This window comes from Mytilus californianus, unplaced genomic scaffold, assembly GCF_021869535.1.
Source record: "Mytilus californianus isolate M0D057914Y unplaced genomic scaffold, xbMytCali1.0.p SCAF_2, whole genome shotgun sequence".
NCBI lineage: Eukaryota > Metazoa > Mollusca > Bivalvia > Mytilida > Mytilidae > Mytilus > Mytilus californianus.
The window spans coordinates 18,161,504-18,175,953 of record NW_026262668.1 but is presented as its reverse complement, the minus strand read 5'-3'; the positions used below and the strand labels follow the sequence as shown (position 1 = coordinate 18,175,953).

The 14,450-nt window shown below is 34.7% G+C and overlaps 1 protein-coding gene across 1 annotated transcript; it reads left to right on the top strand.

Moving 5' to 3' along the window:
- The first annotated feature begins 10,534 nt into the window (after positions 1–10,534).
- Positions 10,535–14,450, top strand: LOC127729400 (uncharacterized). Its single transcript, XM_052237227.1, has 3 exons — positions 10,535–10,628; positions 11,032–11,525; positions 14,292–14,450. Exons 1-3 carry the CDS (start codon positions 10,596–10,598, stop codon positions 14,431–14,433), a joined length of 669 nt encoding a protein of 222 aa, XP_052093187.1. The 5' UTR covers positions 10,535–10,595; the 3' UTR covers positions 14,434–14,450.

The window sequence follows — 14,450 nt, the reverse complement described above, 5'->3', positions numbered from 1 at the left end:
TTTTTGTATTTGACTTTCATAGAAATTGCATTTGGTGTAAGAGGTTTCATAAAAATAGATAACATGAAGTTGTATTTTAGCTAAATGCAGTACATTATAGAATTAATTTATCTATCACTAACCTGTCCTGTTCATGTAGTTTTTGGGTATAGATTGCATTCATGCAATCAAAACCCTTATAATAGAAAAAAAAGGATATGGGGTATCCATCCATGACTCAAAATCAGTACATGCGCAGCAAAAAACACAAAAAAAGCAAAGGAACAATGCATTTATTGCTGTTCTTCATCTCAAAGTCACAGTGAGGCAATCAACATGGAGCAAAAAAACTCTCATCTCACTGCAAGTTTAAGACGGCCCCTAGCACCGGCTTCTAGGCTGGCTTGATCTTATCAATTTTCCACACTTTATCACTGCTTTTGAGATAAAAAAAAAACTAAAGTGCATTGAGCACAACATTCTATACATCCTTTTTATGAACTTTATCAATAAAATATATATACTCAAATATTCAAGTTACAAAATGATGTGTTTGTGTATAACCATACTTGTCAAGAAAGTTACAAAAATTGTGCATGGTGCCTGAATCTAGTACCTGTTCTAAAATTATCAGTTATTTCATTGTTAAAGTAATATTTAAGATTTGAGTTATCTTCCTTTATAAAAAAAAGAGTGCCAATGAGACAAATCTCCACCAGAGACCAAATGACACAGGACTTAGCAACTATTGGTCACAGTATGGCCTTCAACAATGAGCAAAACTACATAGCAAGCTGTAAAAGGCCCAATAATGACAAATGTAAAACAAGAAAAACAAGAAAACTAATAGCCTGATTTATATTCAAAATAATAAACTAAAAACAACCACTGAATTACAGGTTCCTGACTTGGGACAGGTACATACAGAATGTGGCAGGGTTAAAAATGTTTGCGGGCGCCCAACCCTTCCCTAACCTGAACAGTAGTGTAACAGCACAACATAAAAACAAACTATAGAAATCAGTTGAAAAGGGCTTAACTCATCAGATCAATACAAAGCACAAAAACAAAAATACTTAAGACACGAAGTACAGATCTGAGAGTACTCACAGTTACTGAAAACTAGTTCAAAGCCAATAACCACTAATTAGAAAATCATGTATCTAAGAGTAAAGACTAATGATTGTAGTTGAACCTACTACAATGAATATGCCTCTGATTCATAGTATTGCCTGCCTTCTGATTCTTAATACAATACAATGTTTAATATTTAGTTCCCACTGTGTGAATTAGTCTTGTTGTTTGCTGTCTCATTGACATGTACCATATCAATATCTCCTGTTATTCACAAATTATTTCAATCCTTCAGAAATGTTAAGCACATTGATCCTTAGTATTATGACATAAATTATTATGGTGAAAAAAGGATGTAATGTTTTAATTCATGACAGAAAATTCATGCATACACTAAACAAAACCCAAAGGCAAAGAATAGCACTTTTATTTTTATATTTCATCTGTTGATTCAAATCCACAACACTCATTCACATACACAAAGATTTCACATTTTGACAACATGGGTATTTAGTGTTGGAGTGCCTGGTTATCACAGAAGCTCTGTATGGAAAACAATGATAACTCAGTGGTGCTCAAGATTACATAATGCCTACCTGTTATGCTTTTGCATCTTTGGTTATGTTACATATGTAGGTCTATATTAGTTTTCTCATTTTAGATAATTTACAGTTGTCATTTCGGGACCTTTTTATACCTTGCCATGTAGTATGGGTTTTGCTCATTGTTGAAGGCAGTACGATGATCTCTAGTTTTTGTCAAGCCTGCGACTTTTGTCGCAGAAAGCTCATCATAGGGATAGTGATCCGGCGGCGTTAGCTAACTTCTTGAAAGCTTTATATTTTCCAAGGTGGAAGACCTGGATGCTTCATACTTTGTATATAGATGCTTTATGTTATGAAGTTTCCGTCTTTCATATGTCTATTGTCCTTGACCTCATTTCCATGGTTCAGTGACTACTTGAAAAAAACGTTGAGATTTTTTGTAATGTTAATTTCTCTCTTATTATGAGTAACAGGATAACTATATTTAATATGTGCGTACCTTGCAAGGTCCTCATGTCTGTCAGACAGTTTTAATCTGACCTCGACCTCATTTCATGGATCAGTGAACAAGGTTATGTTTTTGTGGTCAAGTCCATATATCAGATACTTTAAGCAATAGGTATTCTATATTTGGTGTATGGCATGATTGTAAGGTGTACATGTCCAACTGGCAGGTGTCATCTGACCTTGACCTCATTTTCATGGTTCAGTGGTTAAAGTTAAGTTTTTGTGTTTTGGATTTTTTTTCTAATATTATATGCAATAGGTCCTACTATATTTGGTGTATGGAAATATTTTACATTGTACATGTCAGTCTGGTAGGTTTTATTTGACCTTGACCTCATTTTGACAGTTCATTGCTCAGTGTTTAGTTTTTGTCGAGCCTGCGACTTTTGTTGCAGAAAGCTCGACATAGGGATAGTGATCCGGCGGCGGTGTTGACTAACTTCTTAAAAGCTTTATATTTTAGAAGGTGGAATACCTGGATGCTTCATACTTTGTATATAGATGCCTTATGTTATGAAGTTTCCGTCTGTCACATGTCCATTGTCCTTGACTTCATTTTCATGGTTCAGTGACTACTTGAAAAAATAGTTAAGATTTTTTGTAATACTAATTTCTCTCTTATTATGAGTAATAGGATAACTATATTTGGTATATGCGTACCTTGCAAGGTCCTCATGCCGTCAGACAGTTTTCACTTGACCTCGACCTCATTTCATAGGTCAGTTAATCTAGGTTAAGTTTTCGTGGTCAAGTCCATATCTCGGATACTATAAGCAATAGGTCTAGTATATTTGGTGTATGGAAGGATTGTAAGGTGTATATGTCCAACTGGCAGGACGGTGTCATCTGACGTTGACCTCATTTTCATGGTTCAGTGGTTATAGTTAAGTTTTTGTGTTTTGGTCTGTTTTTCTTATACTGTATGCAATAGGTCAACTATATTTGGTGTATGGAATGATTGTAAGGTGTACATGTCCAACTGGCAGTTGTCATCTGACCTTGACCTCATTTTAATGGTTCAGTGGTCAAAGTTAAGTTTTTATACGACCGCAAAAAATTGAATGATTGTAAGGTGTACATGTATTTCCAGTTTGGTTTATCTGACCTTGACCTCATTTTCTTGGATCATATTAAGTTTATGTGATACTTTTAGTAAAGCTTTATATTTAGGACTATCAACATAAAATCAATGGTCAGTAAAGAAGGCGAGACATTTCAGCGTGTCCACTCTTGTTAACTTCTACATTATTTGGTCTCTGATGGAATGCTGTTTCATTGGTGATCATACCACATCTTTTTGTTTTTTTATATTGATACATTTCCACTGAAATGTATCAATGATATTTATCATTTCATTCTAAAAAATTGATAAAATTCAATTCAAAGGTCAAGATCATATTGACAGAGAGATGGAAGATAAAACAGGGAATATCAAACTCATAAGTCGAAGACAAACTGACAAAGCCGTGGCTCAAAGACAACCAAAAGACAAAAAAAAACATTCAACAAAACACAACCAAAAGACAAAAAAAAAACATTCAACAAAACACAACCTAGAAAACTAAAGGCTAAACAACAGGAACCCTTAAAGAACATGGTGAGCTCAGGTTTTCCGAAGTTTAAGCAGATCCTCCTCCACATATGGTAGCCCTTGTGTTGCTCATGAAAGTACAAGTTCGGTGATTAGTCTTATTCAACGATGTCACTTTCAAGGAAAAGAGGACAACAAATAGAACATAAAATTTAATTGTTGAAAAATATTTCTAAATTGTATGCCTTTTGCAATAATCTTAAATACATAAATATGTGTGAACCTCCATCTTCGCTAGCCAAGAGTTACGATCCAGTCCCCTCCTCTCCCACCTTAAATATTTATGGAGTTCCGCATTTATTTCAAGAGATCCACAACTATTTCAGGATATCCAGAATTTGATTCCAGGATATCCTTAAATATTTCAGGACCTCCATAATTCCATGATACGACTAATTAATTTTCATAAATAGTTACGGACCTCCTGAAATATTTCAGGACATCTGTATATATATATTACAACGTGCCTGAGTGCAGGATCCTATCAAGGTGATACAAGCACATGAAGGAGATCAGGTTGGTTAGTCCAACTGTTGGAGGCCAGTTGTGAAACCCTCAACTGTCGCCATGCATGCGATGTTCTCTTCCAGATGATTCAAGTGCACTATTGTTTTAGGACAAAACAATTCTTCCACATGTCTGTCTTATAATTTATCAGTTTACATGATTTGCTATTTTTGGTTTCTTGTCTTTCCACAATATCTGAATGTTGGAAATCACTAAATTCTTTTGGCTTTACTTGACGTTTATTTTTCATTGGTGTTATGTAGTTGTCGGTTCAATAGCCAGCACCAATCCCTCAACCTCTTTGCATTAAAGAACCTAATCAACATCTGATGTTTTCTCCGTTCCTAGAGAAGTGCAAGTTCTAGCTTTGAAAGCATCTCTGTTACACATCCTGTTTCTCTGGATTTGTTATCGTACAGGATGAAGCGTGTCACTCTTTTCTGTATGCTTTCAATCTTCTTTGTTTCCCTGAGGTAAATGGGTCCCAAATGACAGCGCCATATTCTAATACCTATCTTACCATGGCTTTGCAGGCTAGGTTTTTGTTCAGGAAACCTTGTGTACGGCTTGCTGTGCTTGTCTGCTTGTTATTTTCCCTATATGACTGGTCCACTTGAGATATTTAGACCTAGGTTCTTTGTTTGAACTTGCTCTAATACATGGTCATCTAGCTGATAGAAGTGTGTTGATTTTAATTTAATGCTCATTTTATGTAACATTTTAAGCGTTAAATTTCACTCCCCAATTTATTGCCATTACTTCCAGAGCTTTCAGATCATCGTGGAAAATTAAATGGTTTTTCGTGGTTTTGACTAGTATTTCTCGATACAGTAGGCAGTCGTCTACAAAAAGCCGACTTTGGGATGTTACATATTCCGGTAAGTTGTCGTTGATGTTGCAGAGAGAGAGCAACGTTTAGGAACTGTGCCTTGTGGTAGCCTAGAATCTACATGGGGATATCCTAAGTGATAACCTTCAACAAAAAACCCTCACTAATTGTTTTGCAGGAATAACACGAACCATTCATTCAGATATCCATCTATTCATATATTATAAATTTATAAATTAACTGATTACAAAACTTTAAATGTTTTGAAATACTAAGCATTTTCTACCTAAGGAATATATTATCTTAGCTGTATTTGGCTAAACTTTTCGGAATCAGTTTGGGTCCCCAATGCTGATCAATGCTCTCCAACTTTGTACTTTATTTGGCCTTTTTAACTTCTTTATTCGAGCGTTACTGATCGCCTAGACTAAGTCCAAAACAAATTTTTATTTAAATAGTTAACAGACACTTCTTACCTGTTACATAAATAAGTATGTCAATATTTTGTGCCTTTTGGTGTGTATTGTATGTATTTGCAGATTATGTGTTCCAACAGCTGGCAATATCAGAGGTCAGTGAGACTGGTCTAGTTTTCTACTGTGTGGATGTCTCCCTTCTTGAATACTGCAGCCATGTCTGCACAATCTTCTGGTAGGTTGCCGTGCTATCTATTGTTTTTTGGAACGTAGTGTTGAGGCCAAATGCGAGTTCTACCTTTTCTTGATCATTTTGAATGGTACAATTACATCGATTGATACTTATACTCCATTCTTGAAGGTTTACCATTCTTTGTCTATTGGCATCTTATTTATAATTATTACCATGGCGTTGTCAGTTTATTTTTAACTTATGAGTTTGAATGTCCCTTTTGGTATCTTTCTCCTCTTTTACAAATGACATTTTTTATTTTATTTATGTAATTTTTTATCTGTTCCCAATTTGCTCTACTAGAGATGTGTCGCTATTGTGGGCGTTCCTTACAGTAATATGGTTTTATCGAGAAATCTACATTGACGATATCATGTTCCAAAATTCCCGGTGCATTGTCGATGATTTGATAAGGGACGGGTTGTATGTGAATACAAGATCCATCAGTTTCCGCTCTCTTGTTTGTCGTGATTTTGGACGAGGCCGTGTTCAATTGATAGGTCCTGGTGTACTTCTTTGTCTGATGCTCTGTTTGTATTTCAGTACTAGTCCAATCAAAGCCGGGCCGGTTCAAATCACCAGTAATAGTAATGTGTTTAGGTTTTCCTTTTGTTATCTTTTCCAGGGAAAGTTTCAGGGTTAATCTTTCATATTCTTATAAAGCACATAAAAATGGTGTTTTTAACATGATTGCTGACCATTCGATTTCGTAATCTGTGACGTTGGTGAATACAATTGATCTTTTTATACTCCTAAAAATACTGCGCCGCCGATAGTGCCTCTGTCATTTCGGCAGATTTTATAGTTTTCTGGAAAACTTCGGTAGTTTACCGTCACTATACGTAGGTTAACTCTGGGTGGCAATTTAAATTCATTTGAATTGGTGGAGTTTATACTTTGTGTGAGGTTTCTGCTCTTTTTACTGGTTCTGCTGTATTTACTTCATTCAATAGATTTTGGACTACTAGTGTATACCAGTTTGAAAAAAGATGACCTGAAATCACTTATCAGTTCTTGAGAGTATTGAGAACATGTTGGTTGTATAAAGTTCAAAACTGTGGTAATAAACGAGGCCACATTTATGGATTAACATTTGCAACACACCCAATGCACATTCGATCTATTAAGTAAATCATAGTCCTGACTACAGAGTTCAATACATGATATGTGAAGCCACACATTGCAGCCATTACAGGACACACTTTCGGATAGCCACGTGACAGGACTGTCCCACAAGTCGCAAGGGGTTAATAGTGATATTTCGGTTTTGGGGAGCACAACTTTGTTGGATGTCTCCTGCTATTAATAGTTTTAGTATGCATCTTAGATGTACAGTGCTGACCAGCTTGGTTTCCTTACATTACATTAATGTTGGTATGATGAATATATGCATGTTGTATATGATGGCGATTATAATTATCAAGACGAGTGCTTTCATTGTATGTTCCTTTTTCATGCTGCTGGATAAATCCACACTGACTGATATGTGCCTGTATGCTAGGATATTGATCACCTCAATCATTCAAATTCAGGACCTCCATATTTCTTTTTTTTCCTGAAATATTTCAGGTGGGTCTCATTGGGGTCTAAGCGTGACGCGGGATTGCCGATTTTTTGTAAGCGTGACACGTGAAAGTCAAATTATTGTGCCGTGAAAACGGGAAATGAAGTCTAGCGGGATACGGGAAATTACAAAAAAATGAGAATTGCTTACGTACATAGTGTAAGCGGGATACGGGAATCTGACAAAACAGTAAGCGTGATCCGGGATCAGAACCCCCCAATGAGACCCCTTTCAGGGCATCATTCGGAGCAGGAGTATACTGTTTTTTTTACCTCTGTCTGTCCGTCCGTCCCATGAACATTTCGTCGCATTTTTGTAAGGAACTACATATCAGAGTTTCCTGAAATTTGTTGAATGGCTTCTTGATGCTATACCGTGTGACGCGGTTTCAGATTTATACCTCATCAACTTCCTGTTTGCCGAATCCATACATATATTCTAAACATAATGGACATGTAGAAATTTAATTCGCATTTTCTAGGAAACGACAAATCAGAGTTTATATGGCTTCATGTCAGCATGACTTATTGTGTGACGTGTTTTCTGATTCATCCCTAATTAGCCTGTTATCTGCCGAATGCTAATATATTCTAAACATATTAATAGTCATATATGAAATTTTCGACGCATTTTCTAAGATGGTACAGATAATAGCCTAAAATATGCTATCAAGTTTCATGTCAACTTGCTTTACCATGTAATGCGTTTTCAGATACATTGTTCATCATCATCTTATTTACTGAATACCTCTATATTACATTAACACATACAGCCTGATACAGGCTATGTATTATATTGAGTTTGACGAATTTATCTTGGGAACTAGAAACAAGAACTTCTTGAAATTTTTAATCGGGCTTCATGTGAACATGCTATACCATGTAAATCGTTTTCAGATTTATTTCTCTTCAACATCTCATTCCAGACATTTCAAAGCGGGGTTTTTATAAAAGAGCAATAGCTCACAGCTCTACTTGTTCAAGACCTCCACAATTCAAATTCTGAATGTCCCGAAATTTTATTTAAGTTTTTTTTCTATGATTCTTTTAACTGAATGGTCCAATATTTAAACAAAAACGAGTCATTAACCAATCCAAACAACTCAATACTATCCCTAAGATACAATTCTATTCTTGTAACAGCATATATCTTCAGAGATGTTTATAGAGAGGAATATTTTTATTATTTTTTTTCCTCATTTTTGTTGAGTCTGCGATTAACAGCAAAAGTAGGCGAGACACTGGGTTCCGCGGAACCCTTACGAATTTTTTAAATAATTGGTTTGATGTGCTATCACTCAAAATTAAGTGTCAGTGTTTTCTTAAAGTTTTTCCCAGTTGTTTAACTCTGGGATTATATTTTGTTATAAAGCATAAAGGTGGTGATTTCCCTTTATTCTTTGCTTTGTACCGTAAAGTACTTTCTCTTGTTTTTCTCATTGTCGTCGTTATTATGGGATCAATTATCAATTTCGCCTTCAACATAACCTCGTTTCTGGAGTGTGTCTCTGAACAATTTAATTTGTGATTCTATGTCCTCTACATTATTAGATGACCGAATAAATCTTATAATTTCTCCTGTAATAAAACCTTTGAATACAGTCAGAAGATGGGTGGGATGATGACCTTTACAGGTACTGGTAGTTATCTGTTGGTTTGCGATATAATTTGATATCTAAGATTTTATTTGTAAATTTAAGAACAAAAGGCAACATGATTTGACATGATATTCGTGAGCTTGTGAAGCACTGGATAGGAAAATTAACAAAAGGAAAGAAAAAATCGTAGCACTTCTTATAAAATTCTATTATCAAGCTCTCATTGTTTGTTATTAATTTTAGAATATGTAAGAACGAATTCATGATAAATTTCAATGACTATTATATGCATTTATGATGAATTTTCTTCTAAAAAAAATTATCACATCAGTTCTATACTTGTAGTCACAAGAACAATTGTTAACTAGCTATATCGGATTTGATTTTGTATTATTACAAATATCACATTGTATTCCCCCTGTAAACTTTGTCGAACTTGCGCTATAAAAGTCTGTTAGGAACAACAACAAAACTGTTGTTACAATTAATTGTCCTGTATTATGGAATTTATTATAACTCATTACAGGGAAAGAAACGTATCTTACAGACACAACGGCCATCTCTTGTAACTGTATTCATGAGATTTGGTTTGGAGTTTATTTGTAGGGGCTTCTGTGGTCGAGTGGTCTAAGTAATCCATTGACAGTTATCACCAGCCTGTCAACGCTGAGGTTGTGAGTTCGAGGGAGGTGCGTTCTACATGTTCTGCTTCAATCTTAATTGACTAGGATTATAAAAAAGAAGATGTGGTATGATTGCCAATGAGACAACTCTCCAAAAGAGACCAATTGACACAGAAATTAACAACTATAGGTCATCGTACGGCCTTCAACAATGAGCAAAGCCCATATCGCACAGTCAGCTATAAAAGGCCCCGAAATGACAATGTAAAACAATTCAAAAGAGAAAACTAACGGCCTAATTTATGTACAAAAAATGAACGAAAAACAAATATGTAACGCATAAACAAACGACAACCACTGAATAACAGGCTCCTGACTTGGGACTTAGGATTGCCAGTTTACCTGCCTAAGGGTTGTGTTTTCTCACGGCACTCCGGCTTCCTCCACCAATAGAAACTAAAGTGGCATTAAACGCCATCAATCAACCAATTAATCAATCATTTGTATTGTTAAATTCCTTTAGGTCCTTTTTTTCTTTTCATTTTGTCCAGTAGTCTCTTTTCTTTGTATGTTAGAATCGCTGCGATATATCCTTTTGGGGCTGATGCTGCGTAAAGCAAACACCTATCACTTGTATTTCAGCACCCCATGTTTTTCTGATCTTTATATTTTAGTTTCCCAATATTCTCTATTCTTAAAATTTTAGCACCCCAAATAAAGTCCCATTATTCTATATCTTTATCCTATTATTTTCTATTCTTTTTTAATCCGTTCTGTACTCTTTGGCTATATTATAAACACCTAGACCTTTATTCATGCATATGGGAGGGCAATGCATCATTATTTGTCTAGTTATATATTAACATATTTGGAACGAAATTTACATTTTAGTCCTTTACCTTATAGATTACATAATATTTAAATCTAAAGCAGATACTATAAGGGCGATAAAAATACTTACATTTTAAAAATATTTATTCAAGCAAATCCTGACAAAACAATTTAAATTTAAATCTTGTCTATGATAAAACGGAAATGACCCATATATTTCAAATTGTATCTGAAAACTTAAGCTTCTGTGCAAAGGGAGGTAAATCAAATTTACTCTCTAAGGTACCATATCGCCATCTGATGGTGCTATATCAGCGGGTGCCCTATCAGCAGGTGAGTGATAGCCTGGGATCCTGGCTCACTGCTCGACAGTCGACGAAGTATTAGATTGGGTCAGGATGCCAGGCTAGGTGAGTGATCGATCTGGACCTTACTGGAATCGACAACTGTATATCACAGTATAAAGTTAGATAAAGTGTTTAACATAGTATATACTGACATTTGGGTTACAAAAATAAAGTACAGTTTCTATGCTACAATAACAACACAACCCATGCATTAATCAGTATCAATAGGAATTTTATTCTACAACAACCTCATATATATATATTTGCATTATTAGATTCAACAAATATTTTAACGTTTTTAACTAGTTTATTTGTTTTGATATCGCATTAATGAACGAATATGTTATTGTGATTTATATATTTATCACTGTTGTATTGATTACACTTAGGTTCGAGATAACAAAACCGAAAAATACCAGTCAACCAAGAGCATGTGTGACCTTAAAGATTATGCAAACGATTTCACTTTCCTCATAGAACTCAAATCATATTTGAAAGAATATGCAGAAACAAATGCTTCGAAAAATGTGGAAGACGGAATAAATAAGGGGATATATTCCAAATTAGTGGATGGTCGTAGCATCAGATTAGTGCTACCTCATGGTTATCATGTGCTTAGAAGTGTCTCTCTTGAAAGTGATATCAATTTTGTTGGCTTCATTGGTTTTAACAAACCATTAGAGCAAGTGTCAGAAACTCTCAGGGATAAAGTGTGGGATATTGATGGGAAACTAGTTGAGGAATTTTCTAACCATGAAGATATTATTGCGTACGTGTCTGCAGAACGATCCATAGGTGGAGAATGGGGTAACTTGGTACTTCTTAAATCATTTGATGCCATTGAAAAATGGAGGGACTGTCCAGTTCATCATACAGCTGTCAGGTATGTTAATCACTAGTAATCTATTTACCGTTGTTCAAAGTTAAAGATATAAGATAAAAGAGTTTTTATACTCTATGTACTATAAGTTAATAACATTCAAAGCTAACGTGTAATTCTTGTTTCTGCAAACCGGTTGACAAACAGTGTATACTTATTGACTGGGTATGAGTGGAATAGTAAGTTTATTGTCCCCGAGGTGCAACTATTGCCCTGAGGCGTAGTCGAGGGCAATAGTTGTATCCGAGGGGACAATAAACTTACTATTCCACGAATATCCAGTCAGTAAGTGTTTTATTATACCGAAAGAGACAACAGACAATAAATGTCGGGACTAAATCAACTATCGTAATATAAAAAGCAGAAACACAACCATACTGTTAATTAACGTTTACTTCATATATATTCTGAATGCTAAGGCTACGTACTGCACTGACGTCAACCCAAGATACAATAGGTAAAACGCGAAGTCGCAACTCCCGCGGTATTCTCAACATCCTCCAATCCCGTAGCTGCATTTGAAATTCCGCGAAATCGAAATATAATGACGCTTGCGGTCAAATAGTTTCATCGAGGTCCAATAGTTGGAAACTATTGACCGGTCAAATAGATCAACGCTTGCAATTTAAAAAAAAATAGTCAAAATATTGTGTACTTATTTTATATAGAAAATGATAACTGAGGTATAATAAATACTATTATTCTGCTACTTTTATATTATATTGTCATCAGTCTGTTGGCAACAAGTTATTATCATTTAACATCCTGGTGTCCTACTCTAAAATGCGATATATATCTTAAAGGATAGCAATTTTTTACCGGAATGCAAACGGTAGACCAGTATTCACCTACATTTTAATTGCTCCTGGCAATACCTGAATCAGGGTTGTAAGTAGACTTCATTTATTTACCATATGCTCTCCAACCCAGCATAATTACTGACAGCACATAAAAAGTCATCAAAGATATCAGGCTTAAACTTGTGTACGCCAGATACGAGTTACGTTTACATCAGTGACGCTCGAATCAAAAAAGTTAAATGGCCAAATAAAGTACGAAGTTGAAGAGCATTGTGGAGCTAAAATTTCGAAAGATTTTGCCAATACAGCTTAGACCTGTAATCTATTCCTGGGTAGGAAAATAATTTCTTTTTCGAACAATTCAAAGTTTTTTGAAGATTTGGAGAATTATTTTAAGTCTGTTTGTACCTACATTTTCAGCTGACGTAGGTATACGGTTGATTTTATTTCCATTTTGGTCTGTTTGTACCCAAGCTTCTGATTCATCTGATGTAATTTAATTCCTGTTTTGACCTGTTTGTACCCAGGTTTCTTTCTGATTCAACTGATGTAGGTATATTATTGTTTTTATTCCCATGTTGACCCATTTGTACCCAGGCTTCTGATTTAACTGACGTCTAGATATATCCTGTTTATATTTTAAAACTTTTAAGAGTAAATGACAACATAAGTGCACCAAAGTTCATGTATCACGAATAGACGAGATACCTATGATCCTATGCAATAAATAACTAAAATCAGGTCAGGTACAATCTATTTGATATAAGTAAATACTAGCTAGACAAATTATGTATAGTTCGTACTTTTAGCAATGGTAGATGTACACTATTTACACAACAGCTGGTCACCATGACTGTTAAAAGATACATAACTATGGTTACTATTGAAGAGGGCATTATCGTGAAATATATGTAGCTAAGAAGATAGTAGCATTGATAGAAACATTTAAAATTATCGAGTCGCAGGCGAGAGCATTGTATCTATTAAAATCAAGACTTCTGTTTTATTGGAAGTTTATTTATCACGATAGTGCCGTTTACTTAAGTTAAATGTGTATTTCATTGAATAAATAAAAAACGTTTAATTTTAGACAAAAAGGGACATACTAGTAAGTCAGGAGCTTATAACTTAGTGGTTGTCGTTGGTTGCTGTTTTGTCATATCTGTTTTTCGTTTATTGTTTTGTCCTAAAACAGGCCGTTAGTTTTCTCGTTTAAATTTTGTTTCACATTTTGTCACGTCTAGGCATTTTATAGCTAAATTTACGGTATGGGTTATGCTCATTGTCTAGGCAGTAGTGATTACGTTGACCTATAGTTGCTCACATCCACGTCATTTGAACTCTGGCAATCATATCATTTTCCTTATTTTTATATTACCCTAAAATCGTGAGCGGTCATTTTTATGATAATGCGAACGGGCATTATCATTATGATGATGGATGGATATTTTACTGTAGATAAAAGAATGACATGTGACCACATTTACATCAATAAACAAAATTAGAATTATACATTTTATTGTCAAGTCAAAATCATGTGTTCTTTAATGAAATTTGTACTCTTAGCAATCAAGTCTTATATTTCTTTAGATATGTATATTTCTTTTCCTCACTATAAAACTGTTCGCCAATATCTTTTTAAAGCAAGATAAATAGTTTTTGTTCCTGGTCATTCCTTGTCATTCGTTTTCCTTTGTTGTGATGAAAATTATTCAGAGAAAATACCACTTGCATTTAAGTTTGTTAAATTCTTAAATAAAAAAAGTTCAAAATACTGGACCTCGAAAACGAAGTCAATGAAGATCATTGGGTTAAATGGTTTGTTTGCATTTTTATAACGAAATCCTGGGGCAAGTGTCTTATGAAAAATAACATGTCAACCAGATGGGTGTAAGTAAGACGTAGCATACAGTTAATAATTGTATTTGTATATATCTTAAAGATAAATTAATGTTGTTTTTTTTTCCAGTGAAATTGCTCCACTCTATTACACACGGATAAGGATCCACAGAGGTCGAATTCAAAATGGCAAATTGATTGCAGACCAGACATTGTTTCTTGATTATGGAATCACGCCTACCAATAGATGTGTGCAAGTTTGGATTAAATAAAAATTCTTGATTTATCA